Here is a 26,000-nt window from a genome sequence, read left to right as displayed (position 1 = left end):
AATTTCTGTGTGTTCTCCTTACCTCTCTCAAACCCCTTTGGTTCCATTTAGCTTGTCCTTGCAGAAGATCCATTATCCCCGTAATTAAACAACCCACTGTCCCGATTAAGCCGTTCTCTGTTACTTCAATTACATCCCATTGTTCATTAAGTCCTGATGTTTGCACTTCAGCAATCTTGTTTTTAATACTCCTAGCATTTGTGGAGAAACAGTGAAGTTAATTAACAATTCTTAAGCTCTTTTTTTTTTCTTTCTACCATAGTGCAAATCATTTCCATTATGACTTGAGATAATACTGAAACCATTACTAGCTTCATAGTTAGCTTCCTGATCAAAGAGTGAAACCATTTTTCATAATCGTGTTAGGTAAGTCATTCCCTGGTCGATGGCAAGCTGTGGAAAATGAAAAATTAACTTTAAATGAGCGCTTTCAGTGCCGTTCCTCTTCGTGGTCTTTCTCTTCACGCCTATCGTCTTGGAATTAGAGAAATAATTTAGTTATCTCAGTACAAAAGTATTTAATTTTCATCTCTGTGGTTCAAATTAATTATTCTTTCATTATTTATACCTTTTACAAATCAGTTGCTTTGACTACAGCCATAGCACTCTGAACACGTTCCATTTCATCTGCTCTCGGAAGGTAAACAGAGGCAGGCCCCCGTGACTATTTGAATGGGAGAGTGGTATTGCAAAGGTTTGTCTTTTTGCCGTTGTCATTTTCCATTTGGTGATATATATAGCAGGAATCATCAGTCAACAGCCTGGGGACAAATGAGACCCCTGGACTGTTTTTATGAATAAAGCTTTATTGGAACACTACTCCGTGTATTCATTTCTGTATTATGTCTGGCTGGCTCTTTACTAACAATGGCAGAAAGTGTTAACTTGTCGCACCAAAGACCATATAAACCTCAAAGCCTTAAATATTTTCTGCCTGATCCTCAATAGATAATTTGTCAGCTCTTAAACTGACACTTGAAGGCGGGGGTGGGGGAGGAATCTAGAATCTTCTCTCTAATCTGAAAGTGCTTGGCAAAGTGTTCTCACTGTTCACAAATCTTTGCTAGCTCTGTTCTCTCCATTCTAGGACGTGCAAACATGCTAAGTATAGAGAAACTGGTCACAGAAACAAAGTGGGGCCAATGCCTTTCTCACCTTGTCTTGTTCAGAGGACAAAGGCTTTCTTCCACACTTCTCTGCCCACTGTAATTCTGTGAGAGGAGCAGACTCCCTAGCTGGGAGCTGTTGTCTATCCTTGATGCGACAGGAGAGGGGGCTGGACATGGTAGGAGGCGGGTGAGCATGGGTTAGGGAGACAGTTGAAGGCAGGGAAGGCTTGTGCAGGGCTGAGGGGACAACTGTTGAAACCGCTTGGACCGCTGGCTATACTGAGCAAGCTGCAGCCTTTCTGAGTTTGGTACATGAAAGAGACTTTCCTCTTGACTTTCATTTGGCCCTGAAATGAAATTAGAAATATATTTTATAGCTTTTATTGAATGAGAACAATTATTGCTCAAAGACCATTTATGACAAAGTTGCTGGTTTGTAAAAAAAAAAAAAAATTCCTTTATAGGAATTATAGGGTATGTCAGCAAGGATGTGGCTGCATCCAGCCCTTGTTAGCCACAGATATGTCAGAGAAGCTAAGCAGGTGACATTATAGACCTCCCCTGGGACAGGGTTCTCCCCATATTCAGTTTATCCCAAGAAGCCTCAGTTTTTTGTTTCCTCTATACCTCAAGCTGGAGAGAACCACTAGCCAAGTAAGAATGTGTAGTTATTCACCCATGTGCTGTGGGGCTAGGGTCAAAGACATGGGATTTAGGCTCTGAGAGTCCTAGGTATGAAATTGGTCTTGGTCCATTACTGTGTGACTTTGGGCAGGTCACCACCCATCAGCCTATTTATTCATCTATGAATAGTTGGTGATAAAAGCCTAACCTTGTAGGTTTTTGTAGGTAACCTTTCTGACTTGTGCTAAAGTCAGAAAATTATGTGTGTAACACACCTACTGCCTTTCCTGGCACAGAGGAAGTGGTCATTCTTTGTGACAGTGTTTTTCTTATCACCTTTAAGGTACACTAAAGGGAGGTCTCTCCTGTGGTCCTTCTAGTTGTTTTTTTATTGATGATAGGTGAGGTAGGGGAACCAGGTTAGCTAGCTCTGTCATCATGATAAACACATCTGAAATTCCCATGTGTTGTGTTAGCTCTGTACCAGGTTACACATGCTTCCTGTGTTTGGGCACGGACAACCAAATGGCAGAGAATACCCTGATAGGCAGGGCAGGAGTTGACAGTGGTAAACCTGAACAACTGTCTAAAAGCCGCTGCCTTGGGGTATGCTGGGAAAAAAACAGCCATTTTCATCCAGTCCTCTCCTATGCACTGTGAGTCTCCAGATGGCCTTGCCTGCCTGATGGCTTCCTTCTGTATATAGCTATTAGGAAGCAGTACAGCTGTGTAGAACAGAGGTCCAGATGCCCAAGTCCAAGCAGCAGAAAGATGGATTTCTCCCCAGTGTGAAGGGCCGGAATGGGCAGCCCTGCTCTGGGATGCCTGCAGGTAACTTCTTGGAATGAGCTGTCTGCTTCCTCAGCCTCTTTCCAATTGCCACAGCAGGACCTCAGCAGGACTACACAAGAAAGGACAGATGGTCAGCAGCTGTCTTGCAAGAACCTTTCCCAGGGGTTGCCACATAACACATCCATTTAAAGTCATTGGCCAGAATGCGGTCACGTGGCCACACCCAGCAGCGGGGACAGGGCAGTGCCCAGAGGCTCCGGAAGCTATACACAGTAATGCTGATCAACGTGTGCTTCCAGAAGATGCACAGAGCACAGTTTGGTACTAAGCCAGAGTCAGAAGGTCAAGCCCCCTCTAGTACCTGGTGTGTGCCCACCCATCGTCTACTGATGGAGAACTCCGCAAGGAGAACACCATTCCTAGCCTCCTGGCATTTCAGTGGGAGTCTGGACATAGTCAAGTGTGACCCTTCCAGAAGCTGTAATCTGGGACAAGCTTCCAGACCTCGGTGTATCTCCCCGGCTCCATCTGTTAAAGGAAGCTAAGAATAGTCCCTCACCTCACAGAGTTGTGAGGATTCGATGAAATTAGCAGATTCATTGCTGGGATGTGGTAAGCGTTCGATAAGTACCGGCTATTGTTATTATTATTAGAAACTCCAAGCTCTGTCCTCATCACTCTGTCCTCTAAAAATAGCACAGGGCTTCTCCCTCCGCAGCAGGTGGTGGTTTGGGGGGAAGGCAGAGGTGGACCAGGAGGGCTCCGCGCTCTCTCATTCTAAGGAGGTGGAATTCTTTTTCTCCACTTCTTGGCCTGGTCTCCTGACTTAAGATTGAAGCCTGCTGCTCGCCAATCTGCTCAGTCTGGTAGCTGAGGGTTTTCCTGTCCAGAGGCCTCCCTCACCACCTCCTCTCCAGACCTATTCAAATGCTACCTCCTCCATGAAGCCTTCCCAAAGCTCTCTTCCTGTCAATGCCCTCCTCAAAGCTAGAACCTTCCAATCACCCCGTCTGTTTCCACTTGGCCGTATTATTTATTAGCCGGGGCTCTCTGGAACAGAGATCTTAACCGGAGGGTTATGACTCCTTTGGGATGGCATATCAGATATTCTGAGTATCAGATATTTACATTATGATTCATAGGAGAAGCAAAATTACAGTTATGAATCCACAACTGAATAATTTCGTGGTTGGGAGTCACCATGACTATACTAAAGGGTCTCAGCATTAGGAAGGTTGAGAACCACTGGTCTAGATGAACAGAACCGACAGAATGAAGGTATAGCAAGAGAAGGTTAATTAAATAGCTTACGTGACTTAGTCTGGGTAATCCAACAGCAGCTGCCCTCACACTGGAAAGGCTTATCTCTCCAGTAAGCTGCCCAGCCCATGAGGCTGGATGCCCCAGCAGTCCCCACCTGCTGCCAAATGCCCAGGGGAGTCGTGGAAAGCCATTGGTCTTCACTGTGCATTGGAAGGTAGAAGAAACTGAGTTCTGTCAGCAAAGTGGATAGTGGTGGTGGCAGCAGGGTAGATGAGCTTACCAATAAGACATGAAGACAGTGGAGCAAAAAGCAAAGGTTTTCCTCAGACCTTCTTTATCTGGTGCTACCCACATTCGGGGTAAGCCATCCACTTCAAATAAACAGATGAAAAAAAAATCCTCCTAGGTAGGTATGCCAAAATGTGTCTCTCTTAGTTCATCTACTGACCGTCAAGATTAACCATCATACTCACAGTACCTAGTCTTAGAACTTGTGTTTGTCTCCTACTTAGCTTAGTTTACCAGTGCTTCCCATCTGGATTTACACTGGGGCAAATGAATGGTATCACTTACAATGCCCTACACTAATGGATCCACAATAAACGTACGTGTCTGTAAATGAATTTAGCTGCCATTAAAAATTGGCAAAGTAAGGGGCACTGGTTTTGGTAATTCAGCTCCAAGTTAAAGAAAATAGGACCAATGGGACCTGAAACACCAAGAGCAGAGGTGCGTCTCAGAGCAGACTGGAGGCGAGTGGTGTCCATGCCTAAGGAACAGCCACATGCTCAGCCATCTTCAACAGAACCTACGGTCACCATATCTGTTCTCCTCTTGGCCGTAGCTTTGTACTTATAAGATGACTGCCATAACTTTCTCCCCTACCCTGACCCCTTTTTGGTTGTTGGGATAAAAACTCTTTCCTTTCTCTATCCTTGTCCAGAGGTTAGTCACATGACTGTTCCCTAATGGAGGAGGACAGGGAGCTACCACCAGGAGCATTCCTCTACCCTGGTTGCTGCATGGCTGTTGGTTAGGTAGACACCAACCACAAATGCTACCTCAGCTTTGCTGGTATTTTGTGCCAAGGAAGTAAGGGGCAATAGAGGAAAAGAATGTGCTTCAAAGAACCAGCCTTTTGTGGTGGTCAGAAAAGGAGCTATAGATCCTAGAGCATTGGCCCAGACTGAACGGTCCAGTTAGCCTTCCATTCTGCTGGCATGCCTGCAAGGGATTCTCTGAGTGTGTGTGTTCCGAGCTGATAGATGTGTCTCCCATACCTGTTGTGGGTAGCCTGAGAACATGTTTTAAACAATCCCCAACACTAATGAGCACCCAGAAGAGCTTGGCTCTGTGGGCCTTGGCAGGGGAGGGGCTGCACAGGTGATACATCCACTCTGGATGCCATGGGACATTGGCCAAAGATCGACCCTGTCATGCCCACACTCTGAGGCAAAGAGGACACTGACTGCTCCCTAGCATAGAAGAGAGGCTCAGGTGGGTGTCTCTGCTCTGGATGGGGAGTATTAAGACTTGGGCCAGTCCTGAGGGGGCCCTCCACTCACACTCTAGGAAACTGCTGTCAGAGCAATAAGCACTGCCGCCGTGAAAAATGAACACAAATCAATTTGCGTCTGGATTTACTCTCAGAATTCCCTGTGGACTCTGTAAAATGCCTTTTTACCTCTTTTCCACCCTATCTAGCTGTGGAGGCAGTGGCAGATTTACATTAGTTTACATGCAGTTAAGGTATTTCTTCCTTTTGGTTATGTTTTTAAGAACATTTATTGCCTATAAAGAGGTGTTATTGTTAAAGACAATGGTGCCCTTTAGGTAGCAACCGAATGTTATTTTGTAAATGCCAATAAAACTATTTCATGAGCCAGGATGGCTGAGGCTCTGATTAAAAGGTGTTTCCCATTCATATTTATTTTGGACGCCTTTGACAGCATCACTCTCTACATGAAGAGCCACAAGTAAAGGAATCAGCAACCTGGCCACAGGAACAGAATTTCCTCTCAAATGCACTTCCTAACTATCCCAGGATATGCTTAGGCTCTAGTTAAGGACCCTGCTAATAGCTGGTGTAAGAAAAGATTCCTGGAGGCTAGGAGGAGTCCTGGGAGATCATCAGAGCCCTGGGAAGATGGGTTGGAGCTTAGGAGGGGACAATTTAGCTCAGTGAGCCCTGACATCAGCACAGTGGGTATGCAAAGTAGACGTCATCTCCAGACTTAGAAACTCTGTCCCTGGAGCAATTAACCCCTCTGTGTCTCTGTTTCTACACTCTGAAGTGGGCACTGGAACAGCAATATAACCACCCTTGCCTGGGGGTTAAAAGAATCAAAGAAGTATGTCATAGGGCTGGGGGTGTAGCTCATTGGTAGAGTATGTGTTTAGCAAGCTCCTCATGTTAAGTTTGAGTTGAACAGCCCTCCCCCATTGAAAACGGCATGTCTTGAAATGCATTTGGCATCTATACCAAGAGGACCTAATGTCTGTAAAGAAGGGAGGTGAAAAAGAGGGCTTGAGTATGAGAGTTTGCCACATCGGTCTCCTCTAAACGGTCTAGCCTGCAGCTGTCCTACTCATCTGGTACCCCTGCATTTTCCTTTACCTGGTGTTTTCTGGTTTTTGTTCACAAGTGGAGAGGCATTTTGAACCCCTTGCTCATGGCTGAATTGCTCAGAACACAGAGTTTCTTAGAGAGTAGACAAGTGTAAATCCATTGTAGAGCAAGGACTTATTTGGCGCACACTGAGACTACTGGTCAACCTCTAAAGTGCAGATTCTACTAATTTCTGAGTTTAAATCATTTGGCTAGGTCTGCACTAAAGTGACTATCATATCATAAATGAGATTGCAGGGGGACAAATATTGTCTTGGGTGTTATATATAGCAAAAGGCCATAGGCTGGGTGGCTTGTGAACACCCAAGTTCCTAAAGACAGAGTAGTTTAAGAATCTGTTCCTTGTCACGTTCAATGTATGATGAGCACCACTTTCTCACTGATGGCACCTCGTTCTCTGCCTTGGGAAAGCCCTATTGGGTTTCACTGAAATTGCTGCCTCCTGAAGCTTCCGTGACAATAAGTCAAAATGGCCATATGTATGTAGAATCCTGGCTAGCCAAAAAGTACTCAGGACATTTACAGAGCACCATGTGACCAGGAGGCCTAGAACTCTATGCAGTATCCCAGAGCAAGGTCTTTCCTTTCATGCTGCCTATGTTGAAATCCTAGATGCCAATGTGAAAGTGCTTGGCAGGGGGTGGGGGAGGGACCTTTGGGTAAGTGATGAAGGCAAAGGCCTTAACAGTGTCCTTGAAACTGCTGTGCCCCCATACTGAGACACATGGGCTCTAAGAAATTTACTGTGGGGACACAGTCAGCAAAGAATGCATGGCTCAGAGAATCTGCCCAGAGTTTCAGATATCTCCTGACCTTGTGAGGGTCTGTGAGCCATATGCCAGAAGCACAGGTCAACCAATCCAGATCCTAAGGATGATGTCTATTCACCATCGGGTACTATCAGAAGTCAGTTACCATCATTTACATGTTGCAAGGGAGAAGTGGAGACCCAGAGAAGTGATTCAGTTGGCTAGTGGTGGGCTGGGATTAAAGCCAGGAGCCCACATGATGCCTTTCATGGGTAGGGTCTTCCTTCTGAAACACTGCATGCAGTCAGTCCCGCTGGGCAGTGTGGACCGAGTCTCTGTGTCCAGGTGAAAGTACACTGACCTAATGTTACAGTGGCGATCAACTGGATAAGTCATTACTACCATTATTCTTTAGCTCTGAAGCACCTCTGGCAGCTGTCTCCTTGACCTCCGTATTAGAAAGCAGGTGTGGTTATACACGTTTTATTTCTATATAGAGAATGGAATTCAGAGTCTCATGCAAGCTAGGCAAGCTCTCTCTCCCACTGGCCCAGCCCTCCACCCCAGTTCCCATATGCACTTCAGGCCATCATAAGGATCCCCACTCTTCGGATTCCCTGTTTTCACTTCTTTTCAAATTTTCTCTTATGAACTTTATTATAAAAAACTTGCAAATGAAAACATCATAGACCCAAATTAACTGGACCTAAAATCTGGACACCACAATGAACGTCTACGGAGTTAGAATTGTTTTCCTTTCTTTCCAGACCCACAAGTTGAGCCTTTTGCACTCCCTCATTAAGCCAGACCCCCAAACATTAACAAAGATGCATTTCACACTGTCCCCAAGTCCCCCAACTCACTGATAACGGTGCCCAGGAATCTGAACCATGTTTTGCTGTTTACCAAATCCTCTTGCTCTCTCTGAATCAACCCCTACCCCAGCATCTATAGCAGGTAAAACCTGGAGGGTTATTTTAGATCTCTGTATCTGTTCATAGACAAAGTAAAGCTGAAACTGCTCTTAGATTATTTTTTTAAAACATTCCCTGGTTCTATGTTTTCACACATACACAAAGACTTCCTTCCCCCATTAGTTAAATTTTGAGGTTTTGCGGCACTGGGAGACCTGTAACTGACACAATGCAAGCAAAAGCTTGGGAATGTAATTAATGCAGGAATAACAGTGCAGGGTGGGGATCTTGGTATTTTAATGAGGACTCAGAAACATCTCACTGCAGATGTTGAAAGTGGAGGGGGGAGATGAACGTTGCCATAATTAATGCTGCATATTAAACAGTGACCTCTTTGGTGTAATCAATACCCGGACCTCTTAACCTTTTCTGTCACCTGGACCATCACTCCTGAGACTCCCTGGTTCTGCTAATAAAAAGGATAATCACCAATCCGCGCTCATTTGCTGTGGAATCTTTCCAAGTTGGTTTTTCTTTTCTTTTCTTTTCTTTTCTTTTCTTTTTTTTTTTTTTTTTTTTTTTTTAGGATGAAATTAGAAATCACTTTTTTTAGCAGATTTTTTATATGTGTATATATTTTCCTCTCCAATATATTTATCCAATGCTTGCTCTGTAATGAGTGTTTTAACTTTCTGTTTTCCCTCCCATTATCCCTGAAAAGGATGGATTATGGAGAAAAGATTAAAGTAGTATAATGGGATCCGCTGTTTGCTAATGTGCTGTCAGAAGCACGCGGGTCTCTTATGAATGCCTTTCTGACTGTAGTTACCTCATAGACTTGGGAACCCGTTTGTATTCTTGCAGGCATTAAATGTCGTCTTTGAAAAAATCCCGGAAAACGAGAGTGCAGATGTCTGCCGGAATATTTCAGTCAACGTTCTTGACTGCGATACCATAGGCCAAGCCAAAGAAAAGGTTTTCCAAGCCTTCCTAAGCAAAAATGGTTCTCCATACGGACTCCAGCTCAATGAGATTGGTCTTGGTAAGTTTCGTTTTCCTCCCACTTTCTTTCTGTTGGGTGACAGTTATATGGCCTGAGTTGTTTCCAGAGGGCATGTCCACCCATACGAGGACTGTTTCGCTCTCTTTTGAGCTTCTTGATTCTTCCCAGGAAATATCATCCTTCTGAGATACCATTTAAAAATATATACACTGTATTTGCAAATCAATGTGATTGTGACCCAGGGACCACATGGAATCACCCTGCATGAAGGAGGACAGAAAGGTGTCAAGCCTGTGCCCTCCTGGATGTGTTGCACTTCACACTGCATTTGATTTGTTTGTTGTGATACGGAGCGTGTCATTAGCGGGTGGCTCAGCCACACAGTGTTAACTCCAGCCTGCTGGAAAGGTCATCTTCCTCCCTGCTAATCGCATCCTGCATTAAGTGTATCCTCCGTCCTCCCCCAACACGAAGCAGCATCTGCTGTGAATTCATTTGTGGGCTCTATTGGTATACTGCAAAGGAGAGCATATGTGTGAGCAAGCTCACAGGGCTCCGTTTCTCTCAAATGTTCATCAACATTTTCAAGTTGAGCTCGGCGCAACCCTCCCAGGAGACTGCTGTGGGATTTTAGAACAGATAATGGGACAGGAAAGAAGAGTCGAATTGTGGCGGTGACAGACAGCGTAACAAGGTTCATCTTCCCTTCATGTGCAGTTGTAGGCCTCCACTAAGCAGGCAATTAAAATCCTCCCCCACCAATCAAACCTCCTGCTAAAACCATTGAGAAAAGCCTAGAGGCAGGCCTGGGAAATTTGGGGGAGGCCATGCAAATGTGTAGCAACTTCAGTGCCTGCTTCGAAGAAAGCAGGCTGCTTAGGCACTGCTCTGTGCCAGGGTTTTGTTTCCTTGCATGGCCTGGAGTACTCAACAGCTTGAAACGGGTTTAACTCCTTTGTTTAGATATAAGCAGAAGGGGCAACCCCATCTAGGGGACTGGTGCCTGACCCAAACCATCAGCTTCCTTGACTTGAATATTACCTCGCAAGTGTGTGGCTCTGACCACAAAGAGCATGGGCACACCCAACCTAATAACCACAGGAAAACAGCCCAGCAGCATTCTCTTTGCCACCGGAAAGTCCACAGGAGTGTCTGCAAGGGTTTGTGCCAACCAGGTGTCCCTCCCTCAACCCCGAAGCTGGGAGGCAAAGGTAGAACAAGCTGGTGGCATTGTGTCCAGATTAGCAGAAAGCATATATGCATAGAATGTTACCACCTAGGAATCGGAAATAGTAGGGCCTGACCTAACTGGGAAAGACTATCTAAGACAGCAGAGCCATTTGAGTTGCCTTGTGGCTTGTTACAGAGCCATTGACACCAGATTTGGGGGGTGACAGGAAGAGATGAGACAGGGTCTCACTGTTGTAGCCCTAGCTGACCTAGAACTCACTATTGAATGCAGGCTAACCTTGAACCTGTGATGATCCTCCTGCCTCAGCCTCTTGAATGTTGAGCTTATACGCATGAGCTATTACCATATCTGGCCATTGCTAGATTTAAAAAAAATAATTTTTATTTATCGTGTATGTGAGTGCACATGTGCTCATTGTTGGGCAGACAGAAGACAACCATGACAGTTGGTTCTTGCCTTCTACTGTGTGAGTCCTGGGAACAGAACTCAGATTGTCATGTTTGGAGACAGGTGTCTTTACCAACTGAGTCATCTCCCCAGCTCCCATTGCTAGTTTTTTAAAAAGAGAAATTGTAAGTCCAGATTTGCGCGCGCACGTGTGTGTGTGTGTGTGTGTGTGTGTGTGTGTGTGTGTGTGTGTATGTGTGTGTAACCTCCAAATATTCACATGTTGCTAAATTGTTATGTTGATAGTAACATAACAATTCATAAAATACTGCACAAACTCAAGAAAACCCAACACTCATCTGTGGTTCCCTTGTGACTATCATGACCATCGTGTTCTAGCTGGGTTGGTGTGTTCATAAACAGTAATTCTCAGGAGCCATGGAGAAGAGTGTTCACATTGTGCTCTGTGAATGAGCATGCACATGGACTGGTAATACTGGAGGGATTTTTTTTAAAGGTTTTAATCCTTCAGATGATGGGTGATTCTGTCTTCAGGGACTCCACTTCCAGATTTGATTTGGTGTCATGTTTCAGGAACAGTAGTCTGAAATGGTTGGCTGCAGACACAAGCCCAAAGCTTTTGGTCCATCTGGCTATCTCCATGCCTTCCAACAAAGCTTTACCACTTCATTCATGCTATTAACATTATTATTAAACATTATTAATAATACTTGTAAGAGCGACTAGGTAGCACTATATATTTTTTTTTAACTGTGATTTTAGAAGGGACCCAAATGCCTCTCCCCTTTCTCAGAGCTTCAGGTGGGAACACGGCAGAAAGAACTCCTGGACATTGACAGTTCCTCTGTGATTCTTGAAGATGGAATAACCAAGCTAAACACCATTGGCCACTATGAGGTAAGATCAAGACAGCCTTACCCACTCCTCCTTTACCCACAGTCCTTCCTGCACTGGGTAACTCAAGTACTAGAAAAGCCCTTTACAAACAAAACAAAGACTCGCTATTTCTGAGTGGTTCGCAGGCTGCCTATTTCTAAGAGAGATGCTTTCCTCTTCTGCTCATTCAGATGAGCCCTGGCATTACTGTCTCTCGTGGCGTCCCTATCACATGCCCCCCTCCTCATAAGACATAGAGTATCATGCCATCTGAGTCTCTATCTTGCCATTTAGATCAGAGACTTTGCCTTGGCAAGGCTGCCTGGTCTTATGCAGTGTGTTCTTAGGAAAACTGGGTGAATTATCATACATGCATGCCCCTCCCCGGCATGTCAAATTTATCAGTGCTGAGCAGAGTAGAACCCTCAGCCTCCCCTCTCTCCACTGTGCTGACCTTGTGACCTCTTGTGCAGAGAACTTGTTCTCAGGAAGTTCGAAATGTCCTGTTGGTTTGCACTATTCAGTGATGTCCCTTTCAGCCCCTTGACCCCCTTCAACCTCTTGACCCACACGCTGGGTGAGCGATGGAGTCAGTGAAGTGTGCTCATGATGTCTCAAGAGAAACAAGTGCCAGAGGCCTGTATGTGACAAGACAGGAACCAGGGCAAGTTCCTGAAAACAGAGCCTGGGATTCATTCAGCAGCATTGGCCCAGATCTTTGAGTGTCTGTTACGTGCTAAGAACTGGGACAGTAGGGAGAAGAAGGGAAGGTGACACCTCATGATACAATAGTGCTGCAGACTGGAGACCCATAGGGGGTTTTATGGAAGCCATAGCTGAGCTGAGTCTGGTGCTGGGCTATGTCTATCTAGCAGGGGAACAGAGAGCAGGCATGTTGGACAGAATGGCTCTCAGACTGGTCAGAACCTGAGGAGGAACTGTGCTAGCCTGAGACCATGCTGGGTGGCATGTTGACTCAGTTCTTCTGGTCTTTGGTTAGTACCATCCTGCAGCAGTCCTGTGAGAGACCAGCCATTGTTTAACCTACTGTATAGATGGGCTGAGACCAGGGGTCTGTCTTTTAACCCGCCACTTGGGCTTCTTCTTAGTTTATATCTCAAGGACAGTATGGGGCATCAGAGGGCCTAAATTTGTTCTCTCAGAAAGTGGCTGTGATGGACAGGAAATAGGGAGACCCATTGGAAACTGTGGGAAACCTTCCCGTGAGGAACAGCATTGTCTAGAAGAGAAGAGTGTCCCTAGTGGTCACAGGGGGCTCAGAAAGTGGCACTGTAGTCCTTCTAGATGAAGTGTGTGTATGGGGGTCAAGGGTGGCACTCAGAAGGGGGAGTTGCTCTCTCTCTCTCTCTCTCTGAGAGGAGAAGTCAGAGGAAGAGTAGCTACATCAATGTCCAAAGCACCAGGGTTGACATAGGGCTTTGCCGGGCTCCACCTTCATCTTGTTTGCACTCGAGACAAGTTCCTAAGCAGGTGCCTGGAGAGTTAGGAGCCGGAAGCATCCCATCTTGCATTTTGTCTTGCCTGTGAGGCCTTGCGACTACTTCTGGAGACTTGACAGAGAGACTTATGACCCTGTCCCACGTAAGTCCCCTACAGTTTAAGTTTCCTGACCCAGAATGACCTGGTCAAACCCAGCATCCTTAGCTTGGGGGTGGGGTGTGTGAAAATTCCCAGTTTTCTCAGGATGGGTTCCTGGGCAGCAATAGTCCCAAGGGATGTAAGTGGATGGAAGGTCTGAGAGGGGTCTTAGTACACCACTGTGCATTCAGGGCTTTAGGCCATCTCCTCTCCATGGGTCTGGGTGGCAAGGTAGTCTGGTTGTCCAAAGGCGTCCTGGTATTGCTGTTCCTTTTTGGTGCTCTTGGCTGGAGTATTAGCCTTGCTCCAATGAGCCTCCCCTGCCTTATTGCCACACTTCACCTTCACCCCAACTGTATGGCGCTGGGTGGGACCCTGAAGAGGGGGTGGGGTGGTGGCCACTTAATGCTTAATAGGGATAGGTAGGACAGGTCATTCCCACAGAGAAAACAGAAGCACACAGCAGTCTGCAGGGCACAGGCAGCCTGTCAGGAGAGATGAAGCATCACTCTTCCTGGAGACATCTCTCGTACTAGACACCTATCTGCTTAAGGATGATAATGAAATTAATCCAGCCTGTAGTCACTTCCCGTCCTGATGATTTATTGGCCTCATAACCCAGTGTTGCTGCCTGGTGGTAATAAATGACAAGACCAGGACATGAGAGCTTAACGGATTCTGCTTATGTTTAAAAAGATAAGCTGCAAGGCAAATAAGTGCAGAGCGCTTGAAGGAATCCAGGGAGGTTAGCCGGCCACGCTCCCTAAAGCTGGACCAGTCCAAAGTTTGCCTGCCTCAGTTCCCAAGGACTGAGCTGAAGAAAGAAAGCTTCCACCCCACCTTTGGCTGCCTGAGTCTGCACTTGATTTTAATAGCACCTCTACAGACTTGAAATTTGGGATAAATTGAGGGGGCTGGGCTGATGTTTGCTTTTGCCCTTTCGTTAAAGAAAACCATTTTCAAGTACTTGCGTTTCCCTCCTAAGAGACGAGATGGTAATTATCACTCTTATTCATTTACCAAAGCACCCTAGTTTGAGTCACTGTATGTGCTTGAAAGGAAAAAAAAAAACTATATTTCATTTAAAAATAGGGTCTAATTCAGAGTTCTAAGTGATTCAGACTTACCTCCCCCCAATTAGTCCAAATTAGTTAGGCTTTAATCGTCAGTGACGGCCAGTCCCTCCTTCTGTCTAAACAGAGTCTCCTGCTGAAGTGTAAGGCCCAGCTTCCTGTACCGCATTTTGTGAGGGCAACAATGTGGTGTGGCAACTCCTTACTTGACCTTTGCTCTGAGAATACTAAGGGGGCGGGTCAAAGAGTACAGAATATAGGGTCGGGTACCGTCCCCAGCCAGAGCTCCAAGCTGCTACTGCTCTGTCAACCTACTGCATGGTTTCCAATCCAACTCTTAGCGTTTCAACAGCTGCCTTCTATGGCAGCAGCTGTGGCCGTCAGCACCCAGCCTTGTCCACAGTCCCGGGCTCTACTGATGCTCACCCTCACCTGATGCTTTTAGGCCAGAAGTATCGTTCCTCTTCATTCCCATGAGGTGCCTGCAGAGGACAGCAAAGCTTTGCTCCAGTGTTGTTCCATCTTGTGCAAGAACGGGGTTGTGAGCAAACGTCTTTATAAACACATGCAGCCAGCAGCTGCATCTTTCTCTCTATAATGAAACCCTCCCAAACTCCCCTATCTGGCTCTGGCTCCGGGTGTTTGCTATGAAGGGTATCCTATTAGTAGCATTAGGGTAGACTGAGGAGGCATGCTTGCAGGCTAGGCTTTCTTTCTCCTTCCTTCAGCACCCCCTGTGACCTTTTGCTGGGCTACACTGTCACACCCTGCCATTGGGTGGCATGGGGGGCTTCGGGTCAGGTGTTTATCAGGGGCAGGAAGTTTTCTCTACGGATCACACATCTTGTTCCTAGCTGTGAGTTTTGGGGAGGGAGAAATGATAACCACTGAGTAGTTGAAGAACATTGTGTGCTAGTGATCAGGTAGGTACTGCTGACATTGAGTTTGCCAGGTCATTTATAAGTTTGTTTCAGGTGATGTGTGAGGTCAGAGCCATGCTCCGTCTGGAGATGTTTCATCTCTGCTCCTAAATAAAGACTGGACTATCTCAAAAAGGCCCCTTTAGATGTTGGTTTATTTAACCAACAAAGAGACTGCTGCTGTTCCACATACTGATCTAGGGGCTTTGCCAACATCAGTAACTTTGGTCCCCTTTACTACCCTACGAATTGAATACTGTCATTTATATTCGAGGCTGGGGAGGGTAAGAAACTTGGCCATATTCATTTGGCTTCTCTTGACACACCAAGGTCACCCACCAGCTGATAAAAAGAATTTCCCTCCCAAACCATGGCTCTGCTTAAGGCCAGCAGAGCAAAGCTGTTTCTGAGTGGGGGTTGTAGCCCATGCTCCGGATCTCAGGCTTCCTGGATGGAGAGCTGGGCCTGATCTCAGACATAATCTGGTAGTAAGAGTTCTCTGCTCCCGACAGAAAAGGTTCACTTCTCTTGAGGCCGTGGGATGAATCTCATGGCTCCTGGGACAAGACTCTTTGAGTGAATAGCCTTTCAGAGTGGCTCTGAGGAATCCAAGATACCAGGGAAGGTTGCCCCGAAGTAATTTGTATTGATCAGTGTGCTTTTTAGATTATTTTCCTTACATTCAGATCACATTCATCATTTTCCGTAAAACTCAGAGGTATAATTCCATAAATTAAAAAAAAAATCTGAGCCATATGAATTTGCTAATGGTTGATCATTTTTACATATACAAATAACATTTTATGAGGATTGAATTTATTATTTATGCTTATGTAAAAGTACACATGTGTGCAGGTGCCTTCAGAGGAAGGCAGAGAAAGGTTTCAGATTCCCCCTGAGTTGGAGTTCTAAGTGGTTGTGAGCCAACTGATGTGTATAGGGAACCAATCTTGGGTCTGTTGGAGAAGCAGTGGCAAGGCAAATGCTTTAACCACTAAGCTGTCCCCACAAGTAACATGTTTTTAGAATCTTTTTTTTCTTATGTATTTACTCATTCATTCATTTTATGTATATGCATGCTCTATTTGCATATATGCCTGCATGCCAGAAGAGGGCATCAGATCCTAGTATAGATGGTTGTGAGCTGTTGCTTGCTGGGAATTGAACTCAGGACCTCTGAAGGAGCAGCAGACAGTGCTCTTAACTGCTGAGCCATCTCCCCAGCCCACAAATATCATTTTTATATGATTAAGTATGTTTGCATTTTGTCTCTAGAAAAATCTATTTTATGGGGTAATCTATAACCTATGACATAAAGAAAGCATCTTGCCATCAAGATATCTCATTTATGCACAGATTTATTTTGAAGTGACTTTATTAGCTTTTGTTTTAGACAAAGGCTTCTTATGTAGCCCAAACTGGCTTCCAGCTCCATATGCTCAAGCTGAACTCTTGAGCCTCCTGCTTCCCTAGCCTGAGTGCAGGGATTAGAGGCATTTACAACCACACCTACTTCTTGAAGTGCTGGGATCAAACTCAGGGCTCCGTGCGTGCTAGGCTAGCATCATAACAGCTGAGCTACATCCCAGGCATGGCTTTAAATTGCTGACATGGGTTCATTTCATCCCCGTGTGGCCACAACTTCTAACTCTGATGATGAGAAAGTCTATACTTCTATCACCTCCTGGGCTGGCGTCACTGGAGAGGGTTTCATTTGAAAATGCCATGTACACCTACCTATTCTGCCCTGGGCTGGAAAACCAGTCCTCCTGTAGATCTACCTAGTAGCATTAATCTTTCCTTGATTTAATTTGGTTTCCATCCCTAAAGTTGGGGCTCAGATGATGTTCCTTGCTTCACAGAAGGACAAGTAGATGGATGTGACACTCAGGGAAGTGGTTGGAGCTCCTGGGATGCAACAAACAGCCACTGTGGTTTTAACTCTTTGGATCCCATGGCACTTTTGAAAAAGGCATTTCTGGCCAGAACTTGGCAGCAGCTGACTTGAGAATAGAAATCAGAAACCTTCCGCTCCCCCCCAAACATCTGCAAATTATTTTTCTGTCCTTATAATAGTGTTAAAGCATCACATGGGGTGGAAATGTTCCAGCCCTAGAGCAGCTGTGAAGGTTAGGAGTATGCTCACACACATCTAACTTATCCACTGATAAAATGCTTTTACACCAGCTCTTGGAAGATCATTTTCGGAGCAAAATCTCCTCTGTTCAAGCTGCATCTACACTATCTTAATGCCTGAGCACAGTGCCAGCAGCCAAGCGCTGCCAGCTCCCGAAAAGACATTTGAACTTCTGGCAGCATTCCTTATCAGAAGGCCCATCCATGGTGTTTGTGATTATAGAGGAAGGGTGCTCGCTTTTGGCAAAACAAAGCGTCTGACAGTAGCGAAGTATTGGCTCAACACTCAACAGGATCCATTTGGGATTCATTCTTTGACAATTACCCAGAATGAATCACCAGCTTCCTTTTATAAAAGGATATTTATTGGCTTAGAATCAGTACATCCAGCTCTTGGTGGGGAGGAATTTTGTTAACTGCATTCACACATTCTTATAAGTGTGGTGTATGAGTTCTGCTAAGGGGAGGCCTGCACAGGGCATTTATTTTAATTGCCTCAAATATGGAGAATTGAGAAATCAGTCCGAAAACCATGAATGGCTCAAGGAGGATGCTTGATAATAACAGCAGTCCAAGAGTTCCGTGAGAATTAAGAACACTTGCTAGAGTCGCCTCGAGGCCTGATGGTCTTGCTAGCTCTCCCCAGACTCCCCCTCTTCCCATAAGATGTCCTGAACACTGGCAGTGGGAGGCTTCTAGCCTAAACTTAGCAGCTGGCTGGACACAGCTGGCTAGACAGCTGTGTCTGAGGCCCCTGGAGAGCTGCCTCTTCCTCTGTGGGTGTCACCTGAAGGAGATTGTGCTTAATCCTCTGGTGCTTAGCAGGGAGGTCTGTACATTCTGATAACCAATGTGCAGCAAGCCAAAGAGCAATTCTAAGATTCTACCCCCCACTTTTTTTTTTTCCCAAATCAGGGAAGGCCAGGTCCAAATTTGTATTAGGGCTTTAAAGTGGAGAGGAAAGTCACTTAGCTGATAGGATTCAAAGTGACAGCTGCTCTTTAGGCCTCAGCTGAAGGGAGGTAGGGTTGGTCCCTGATTTTCTTCCTCTTGACCATGCTTTGTCTTATCCTGTGGACCACCAGCCCCTCCTTCAGAACCATTTATTCTTAACCCCTGCCTGCCCATTGTATCTCAGCATCTGTGATTTTCTCTGCCCAAAGGTAACTTGTGTACTAGGCATTTCTAAGGACTTAACTGGTTATGCAAGAAAGACCCTGGCCTCTGGCCCAGGGATCCTTGGTTCCAAAAGGCCTTAAAGTGATGGTATTGAACTTCATCTCAGGGGAGGTCACACGTAGGCATGGCATTCACATGATTGCACGATAAAAGCATTTATCATCAACCTGCACAGGTAAAACCTGAAGTGATTTTTAACAGAACTATACTGAGTTATGGTTTATGTTTCCCAAAGCTTACATGTTTAGAGAAGAATGCAGCTTGGTAATAGAAAACTCGCTTAGCAAGCAGAGAGCCCTGGGTTCAGTTCCCAGTACCAGGATACATAAAAAACCCCAAACCAACAAAACTCACCTGCTTAAAATGTGGGAGCCGGGCATGATGGCGCATGCCTTTAATCCCAGCACTTGGGAGGCAGAGGCAGGCGGATTTCTGAGTTTGAGGACAGCCTGGTCTACAACATGAGTTCCAGGACAGCCAGGGATATACAGAGAAACCCTGTCTAGAAAAAAAAAAAAGTGCGACTTTCTGCATCATCGCTGCCTGACTTTAGAATATTTCATCACTTTTAAGAGAAACTCACTACTATTCAGTCTCCTCTATAACCCCATTAAAAAACAAACCACACTAACAGTCTATATAAATTGGCCTGTTCTGGGCATTTTAAATGAATGAGATCATATATGTGATCTTGTAACTGGCTTCAGTTAGCATATTTTTAAACTTAATCCCCAACATTGCATGTATTAGCATTTCCTTTACCATATGGAAGTTTTTGTTGTACATTCATATCATGGGCTATTACACAGTTATGAAAAGGGATGTACTGACAGGCACAGTGTATATTAATAGATGATCACAGGCCTTATATTGACCCTAAAAAGCATGGACAATAAACACACACTATGTACTGCTTAGGTCCATTTTTCTGACTCTCCAGAGCGGGTAAAGCTAGTCACTGAGGCAAGTCCGAGAGGGGACTGCCTGTTGCCTGGGAATGGACAGACAGGTGGCTGGCCATTCTCAAAACTTTGAAATGTTTTACAAAACAACGTTGATAGAGTTACAGCCCATTTACACAAATCCTATTTATAGGAATGACCATAGTTATACATGTAATAACACTTGTACTGGCTAGTTTTATGTCACCTTGATACTAGCTGAAGTCATTTTGGAAGAGTGAACCTCATCTGAGAAAATGTTCCCCACTAGAATGGCAAGTGTGAAGGGCATTTTCTTTTTCTTTCTTTCTTTTTTTCTTTTCTGAGACAGGGTCTTACTATGCAGCTGTGTCTGTCTTATGTAGACCAGATTGGCCTCAACTCACAAAGATCAGCTTACCTTTATCTCCAGAGTGCTGGAACTAGAGGCATGTGCCACCATGGCTGGCTTGTAGGACATTCTCTTGATTGATGATTTATGTGGGAGGAGCCAGCTCACTGTGGGTGGTGCCATCCCTAGGCTAGTAGTCTTGGATGACCTAAGAAAGCAGGCTGGGCAATCCATGAGAGCAAGCCAGTAAACAGCACTCCTCCATGGTCTCAGCAGATTCAGACGATGTGACAGAATGCATCTACTTGGGGGCTCAAGCAACAAATACTTATTTCCCACATCGCTGGTGCCTAGAAGCCAAGGTCATGTACCACCAGACCCAAACCTGGTAGTCGAGGCCTCTTCCTAATTCAGAGGGCTGTCCTTTAACTGTATATGTATGTGCAGGTGGTGGGACGAGAGGAAGGTCGGGTGGGGTAGGCTTGGCTGTCTTCTCATTAGAAGGGCACTAATCTCATTTCAAAGGGCTTCTCTATAGGATTTAGTTAAGGGCCCCACCTCCTCATACCATCATATTAAAATTACTCAGCATATCTATTTGGAGGTACATAAGCACTCAACTGGTAAAAACAACTGGTAGAAACCTGAGGGGGAGAAAAAGCCACTCAGGCCTCTTGACCTGCTTGGGGTAGGGGCTGGACTAAGACGGCTTACACCTCCCCTCTCTCTGAGGCAGCCCCCATCCCATTTAGGTCACAGGGTACACTGTCCCCCACACATCTAGCTGTCTATGTGTATCCTTCACAGGGCCACGAGCCCCTTGAACTCAGACAGTGCCCTCCTGGTCGCCTGGTTAACCCCAGACTGCATGCCGAATGTAGCAGTCCTTGAGAGATAATAAGTGAGAGACCATAGTATCTATTTAATTCCTGGTTGAAGCTGAGGAATCCATTATATTTTGAAAACTCACATGTTTTATCCCTGTTTTCAGATATCAAATGGATCCACTATAAAAGTCTTTAAGAAGATAGCAAATTTTACTTCAGGTAACCAATATAATATCATCAACCTTTTGTTCTCACCAAACTTTATGAAGTATTGCTTTTTTTTTCTTCTCTTAGACATACTGTCACAGGGGTCTGACTGAGTTGCTGCTATGTAATTCTCTGGAAGCTGAGACAAGCCATTCTGAGCTGTTTCTAGTCCTAAGAACATGGGTTCTGCAAGAAGGGAAGGAAACAGTAACCATGCTGATAAGGAAGGCCCAACACAAAGGAAGCTGCTGGCTCTAAGCAGCTCTGAACCCAGGCCAATCTCAGGCCACGGAGCTCTTTTCTGAGTCCTCAGTACGATGGGCAGCAACAGAAGTGACCACCCTGCACACCAAGCAGGAAGCTCACAGATAATCACCCTGCCCTAGACAGGCTGAGCAAGCATGACATCCTATGCAGAATCTCCAAGATAACACTGTAGACTTCCCAGGCAGTGGAGACGGGAGGAGGTTTACAGGAAAGTCAGCAAGCTAGTCTGTCTTCCTGGCAGCTGTAGGACAGAACAACCCTGATAACACCTTGAGAAAATCTGTTGGTCCTGCTCTGGATTTGTCTTTAGTCCTAGGCAGGGGCCTCTCCTCAGTGGGCCTCCTGTATACACACTGCAGGCAGGGCACGGGGACTCTGATAGACTCAGCATCTAGTCTGTGGAACCACATCCCTTTGGTGAGTCCCACCTTCCATCACGACACTGGACTATACAAAGCCATGTTACTGAGTGGCTGTCATTGTGGGTAAGGAGAGCGACGTGGCTTTTAAGACTCATAGATTGGGCTTTTAGATGAGCCTGCTGCTTTAGGACCAAGTAGCAGGATCTTAGGGTTGATCTCTTCATGGATCACAGGCATGCTCCCTCTCCCTGTCCTGTGTGGCCGAGTATCAGTAGGACAGAATTTGATTTCTCAACCCCTTGACCCTCTGTGGCCATCTCAGCCCTGGATGACCCAACTCTTAGCCAGGCAGCCACAGGAGAAAGGCACTCAGCCGTCCAGTTAAGGCTGGATGAATTCATGGCGTTGAACTTGAACAGGGATCTTGATAAAGCCTAAGGCTACTAATTTTTCAAGCACTTAGCCCTGTTCTCCAGGGGGCTCCTACACAGAGCTGCTGCTGTAGGACTAGATAGGACTTTGCCTTTCCTAGTGTAATTCTGACTCCCTCAAATCCATTATCCAATCCAGCGAGGCACGGCATTTGCATATCTCCGCACCCCTCTCCTTCAAGGCTAATCTGTCATGGGCACTTTAGGACAGCCCCCTTCCCCTTAATTGCTTTAATTTTTAAATTTTAGTAGCATTTCTAGATATGAGTCCCACTCATTGTCAGGGCCTTCATCTATTCCCCTGCTCCCACCCCCATGTTCTAAACCTCCCCTTGCTTAGTGACTCTCTCAGTTGGCTTGCCCTCTGAGCTGGACACACTGTCCTATCTTAGAAGGGGTCCAATTGCTTCCCACTCTGGAGTCTTCCCCCTATTTACCTGGCTAATCATTTACTGAGGTTCATCTGTAACATCCCTTCTTCAAAGAAATCTCCTAGTCTCAGATTGACACCTTTTTACATAGCTCTCTCTCTCACTGAAATTAAGTAATTGTGTAATTAGTAGCAGCAGGAACAAGGCTGGCTTAACTCTGGCTGCAGGCCTGGCACACAGGTGTTCCAGGTCTATCTGTTGACAGGCTAGGACCCCCTCCTCCCTATCCCCAGTTAAGTGTCTACTTAACCTCTGCTCTAACATTTGCAGGGCCAGGGAGCCTGCTTCCACTCCAGCCCCTAGCCCCTCCCCACACTGCTCAGGTGCAGCAGAGAATGTGCAGCTGTGAAGAGCCCATAGATAATAGCGGAGCCATTGGCTTTAGAACACAAGCAGGGCTTTTGTTGAGGCCAATTAGTCCGTGGTTGTTTTTTTAATGGGCTTCTTTTTTCTCTCTCCCTTTCTCTGGTGTTCAGATGTGGAGTACTCAGATGACCACTGCCACTTGGTGAGTTTGGCAGGCTTGTGCTGCCCACTGATCGGCGTGCCTCCCGTAGCATTCAGTCCCCCAGGTAATGCAGAGTCTGCTGTCGTCTCTTTCAGATTCTGCCAGATTCAGAAGCATTCCAAGTAGTTCAAGGGAAGAGACATCGAGGGAAACACAAGTTCAAAGTAAAAGAAATGTATCTGACCAAGCTGCTGTCGACCAAGGTACACTCACTGTTCTAGGAATGCTTTCATGGCCACCTTGGGGGTATATGATGTGTTCAACTTAATTTCCACTCAACTGTGAAAATGTTACAAATCCCTAGTGCCTTCTAGCAAAGCAAAATGAAAGTTTAAATTGTAGACACATCCTCTACCCCCCTTCGATTTTTTTTTTTAACTGAAAAAAGAAGAGCACTTCATAAATTCCTCCTGCAGCATCTTCAGTCAGGGCGTTTACCACCGCTCCTGCTCCTCTGCCACCATCTCACTATTATCTTTTAGGCTGACAGCATAATTATTCCTTTTTGTTTACTTGTTATTATAGATAAGCAATAAAACTCCTTTGAAATGCAAATAAAATGAGGGGGAAATCTGTGACGATTAACCTAGTAGATCTTACTGCCTTTTTTTCTCCATCTTGAAATTAAGAATTCTGTTCATGTAATAAAAAAGTGTTAGATGTGGAAGTTAGAGGAATACCAAATCAGGAGCAAATTTTACCGCATCTCTTTCTGGGGGTTAGTGGAAGTCTCTGGATTTCTGCTCCACTACTAACCATTACTGTCCCCCTGGCCTTGTTGTTACCTTGCTGGGCAGGCTCCCTTAGCAAATCTGCTCAGACCTGAGGAGATCTGTGTGCTAGGCAGAGGAGTGCCGGTGCCTTTTGATTGTTCAGTTTTCCCAGAGAGCTCTTCATACTCAACTTCATACTCGACTGCTTTGGGAAGTCCGTATTTAAACCCCGAGATGGAAATGCAGGCAACAGGCAACAGATCAAGCAGTGGAGCACCATCACTCAAGATTATCCAGGCTGCACACAGTAAAGGCCAAACAACAAGTGGCTTCCTGTGCACACACGCACGCCCACCCACCTACACCTATCTCTGCATCATACTCCATCTAAACAGTGTTGCTGTCAGCAAGTTTATATAGCAGCTCTATCTGTGAGCACATGCAGAACTCTTGTCCCACTTCCTGCTGACCTCCTCTGACCGTTTCCCATTGCCCCTCAGATGACTTTGCTCTGGTTAGTATATCTAGCTCTTTCTCGGAATTTGGAGCTGGCTTTTCCATTTGTTTTTCAGAATGACTCCCGTGTATCTCAGCCTCCCCTTCTGTCTTCCAGGTGGCAATTCACTCTGTGCTTGAGAAACTCTTCCGAAGCATTTGGAGTTTGCCCAATAGCAGGGCCCCATTTGCTATAAAATACTTCTTTGACTTTCTGGATGCCCAAGCTGAAAACAAAAAAATCACAGACCCTGATGTTGTACACATCTGGAAAACAAACAGGTGGGAATGTAGGTGATTGCTGGCTGTCTTCAAGAACCTAGAGCATAATATTATATACAGAATTACTGTACCAGAATCTCAGGGTTTGAATTCTATTCTAGATGATAAAATAACAAAATTCTGTTATCTTTTAATGCATGAAAGGGGACTTGTCTAAAATGTTAGACTAGTGAGGAATGAGAAATTAAGTGTTTTATGGTTTAACCTATTACTTTTACTAGACTGTTCCTGTGCCTACATAATTGCTTTATAATTTCCAAGTTGTGTGTTAACTGGGATTCTACATGGCTCATGCTCTTGTCATCTGTGGTAGTAGACAGTGTTATTTAATTTACATTTACCTGAAGAAGCAGGATGTCCCCACTTACGCTGGTATCTCCTCAGAAGACTGCTATAGCTCACTGCCTCTATTTGAAAGGCTGTGCACCTCAGCTGAGACCCAGACATGGCACAATAGCATGTCTCACGTGAGCTCAAAGCCCTCTAAATGCTAGCAAGCAGTAAAGGTGAAGTTCAATGCGTAGTCAGTTTTGCCCTTTGCTCTGGGTTTATATGCTTTGCTCTGGGCTCACTCCTGTTCTCAGTGCCAGCCTCATATCCCCCGGCTCGACAACCCCTACACCCAGCATAGGTACTAACCACCAGCCACAACAGACTGAGCCATTGACAATCCCAGCACCCATGTGGTGGCGGCAGTAAGCTAGGCCAAAGTTGGAACAGAGATGTGGAACTTGAATGAGTCTCAAGTTCATATTCCATTATTTCTTTAACTGTCTACACTGTGCCATATTGCTGTGGTATGGGAAACACTTTAAGTTTGTCCTCCAAGTGTGAATTCTAGTAGGTAGAGAGACGGGGTGCATTCGCTGAAGTGCACTAGAAGGTGATGTGTACAATGGAGAATATAAAAGAGGGTCAGAGGATCAGGCCAGGGTGTCCAAGGACAGACCACACTGTACAGCCCTAAGATGTGATCGTGGGTGACATGAATTGAAGACAGTAAAGGACCTAGTGGAGACGAGCTCAGTTAAGAGTGGCAGGAGAGGAGACCCTGACAGAGGACAAGAGAGAAGTGAGTGGTAAGATCTGATTCTCTTAGAAGGATCAAGATCTGGGGACAAATAATCCAGACAAGATGTCAGTGGCTTAGACCAGAGGGGCTCAAAGGGGTCAGGCGGAACAGATTTGAGTGAAAAGTTCTTGTTTGTTGGTGACATCATCTCATCGAACCCAGATATGGAATTCTTGTCCAGGGTCACTTTTGGACTTCCTAGCCTGCCCTTCACTCACTGGGGGGTCAGCCCTTTTGGGGTCTGAGTGATGCTGCCACCTGCTGCTTATCAGTTTGGCTAAGCGGGTTTCTGTACTTGGGTAACAAGGTCAGACACACTCATTTACAAACTGGTGCACAGAGCACCGGCTGTGTTAAGTCCTGCCTGAGAAGAGACTGTTTTCCCTTCAAACAGCCTCCCTCTTCGATTCTGGGTAAACATCCTGAAGAACCCTCAGTTTGTCTTTGACATTAAGAAGACACCACACATAGACAGCTGTTTGTCAGTGATTGCCCAAGCATTCATGGATGCCTTTTCTCTCACAGAACAGCAACTGGGGAAGGTAAGGCCCAGCTTTGCTTTCTGATAAGTATCCCTGAAATCACCTCCCGAGACTGAGGTTTCATGGGGACTTCAGGTGCCACAACCCTACTCGGAACTGCCAACGCTTACCATATTCCCATGGAA

At 45.6% G+C, this 26,000-nt stretch overlaps 1 protein-coding gene across 2 annotated transcripts in view; it reads left to right on the top strand.

Annotated features, from left to right (window-relative positions):
* The window catches only part of Plxnc1 (plexin C1), a 154,150-nt gene that overhangs the window by 122,771 nt on the left and 5,379 nt on the right, over positions 1-26,000 (top strand). For both annotated transcript variants that reach the window (NM_018797.3, XM_030245180.1), the window contains exons 22-28: positions 8,945-9,122; positions 11,477-11,580; positions 20,730-20,784; positions 22,740-22,771; positions 22,867-22,974; positions 24,098-24,261; positions 25,728-25,875. In NM_018797.3, coding sequence (NP_061267.1) covers positions 8,945-9,122; positions 11,477-11,580; positions 20,730-20,784; positions 22,740-22,771; positions 22,867-22,974; positions 24,098-24,261; positions 25,728-25,875 — 789 coding nt within the window. The remainder of the gene's footprint in view (positions 1-8,944; positions 9,123-11,476; positions 11,581-20,729; positions 20,785-22,739; positions 22,772-22,866; positions 22,975-24,097; positions 24,262-25,727; positions 25,876-26,000) is intronic.

Source organism: Mus musculus, chromosome 10, assembly GCF_000001635.26.
Source record: "Mus musculus strain C57BL/6J chromosome 10, GRCm38.p6 C57BL/6J".
NCBI classification, from domain to species: Eukaryota; Metazoa; Chordata; class Mammalia; order Rodentia; family Muridae; genus Mus; species Mus musculus.
The sequence above is the reverse complement of the archived record's forward strand: the minus strand, read 5'-3'. Positions and strand labels throughout refer to the sequence as shown.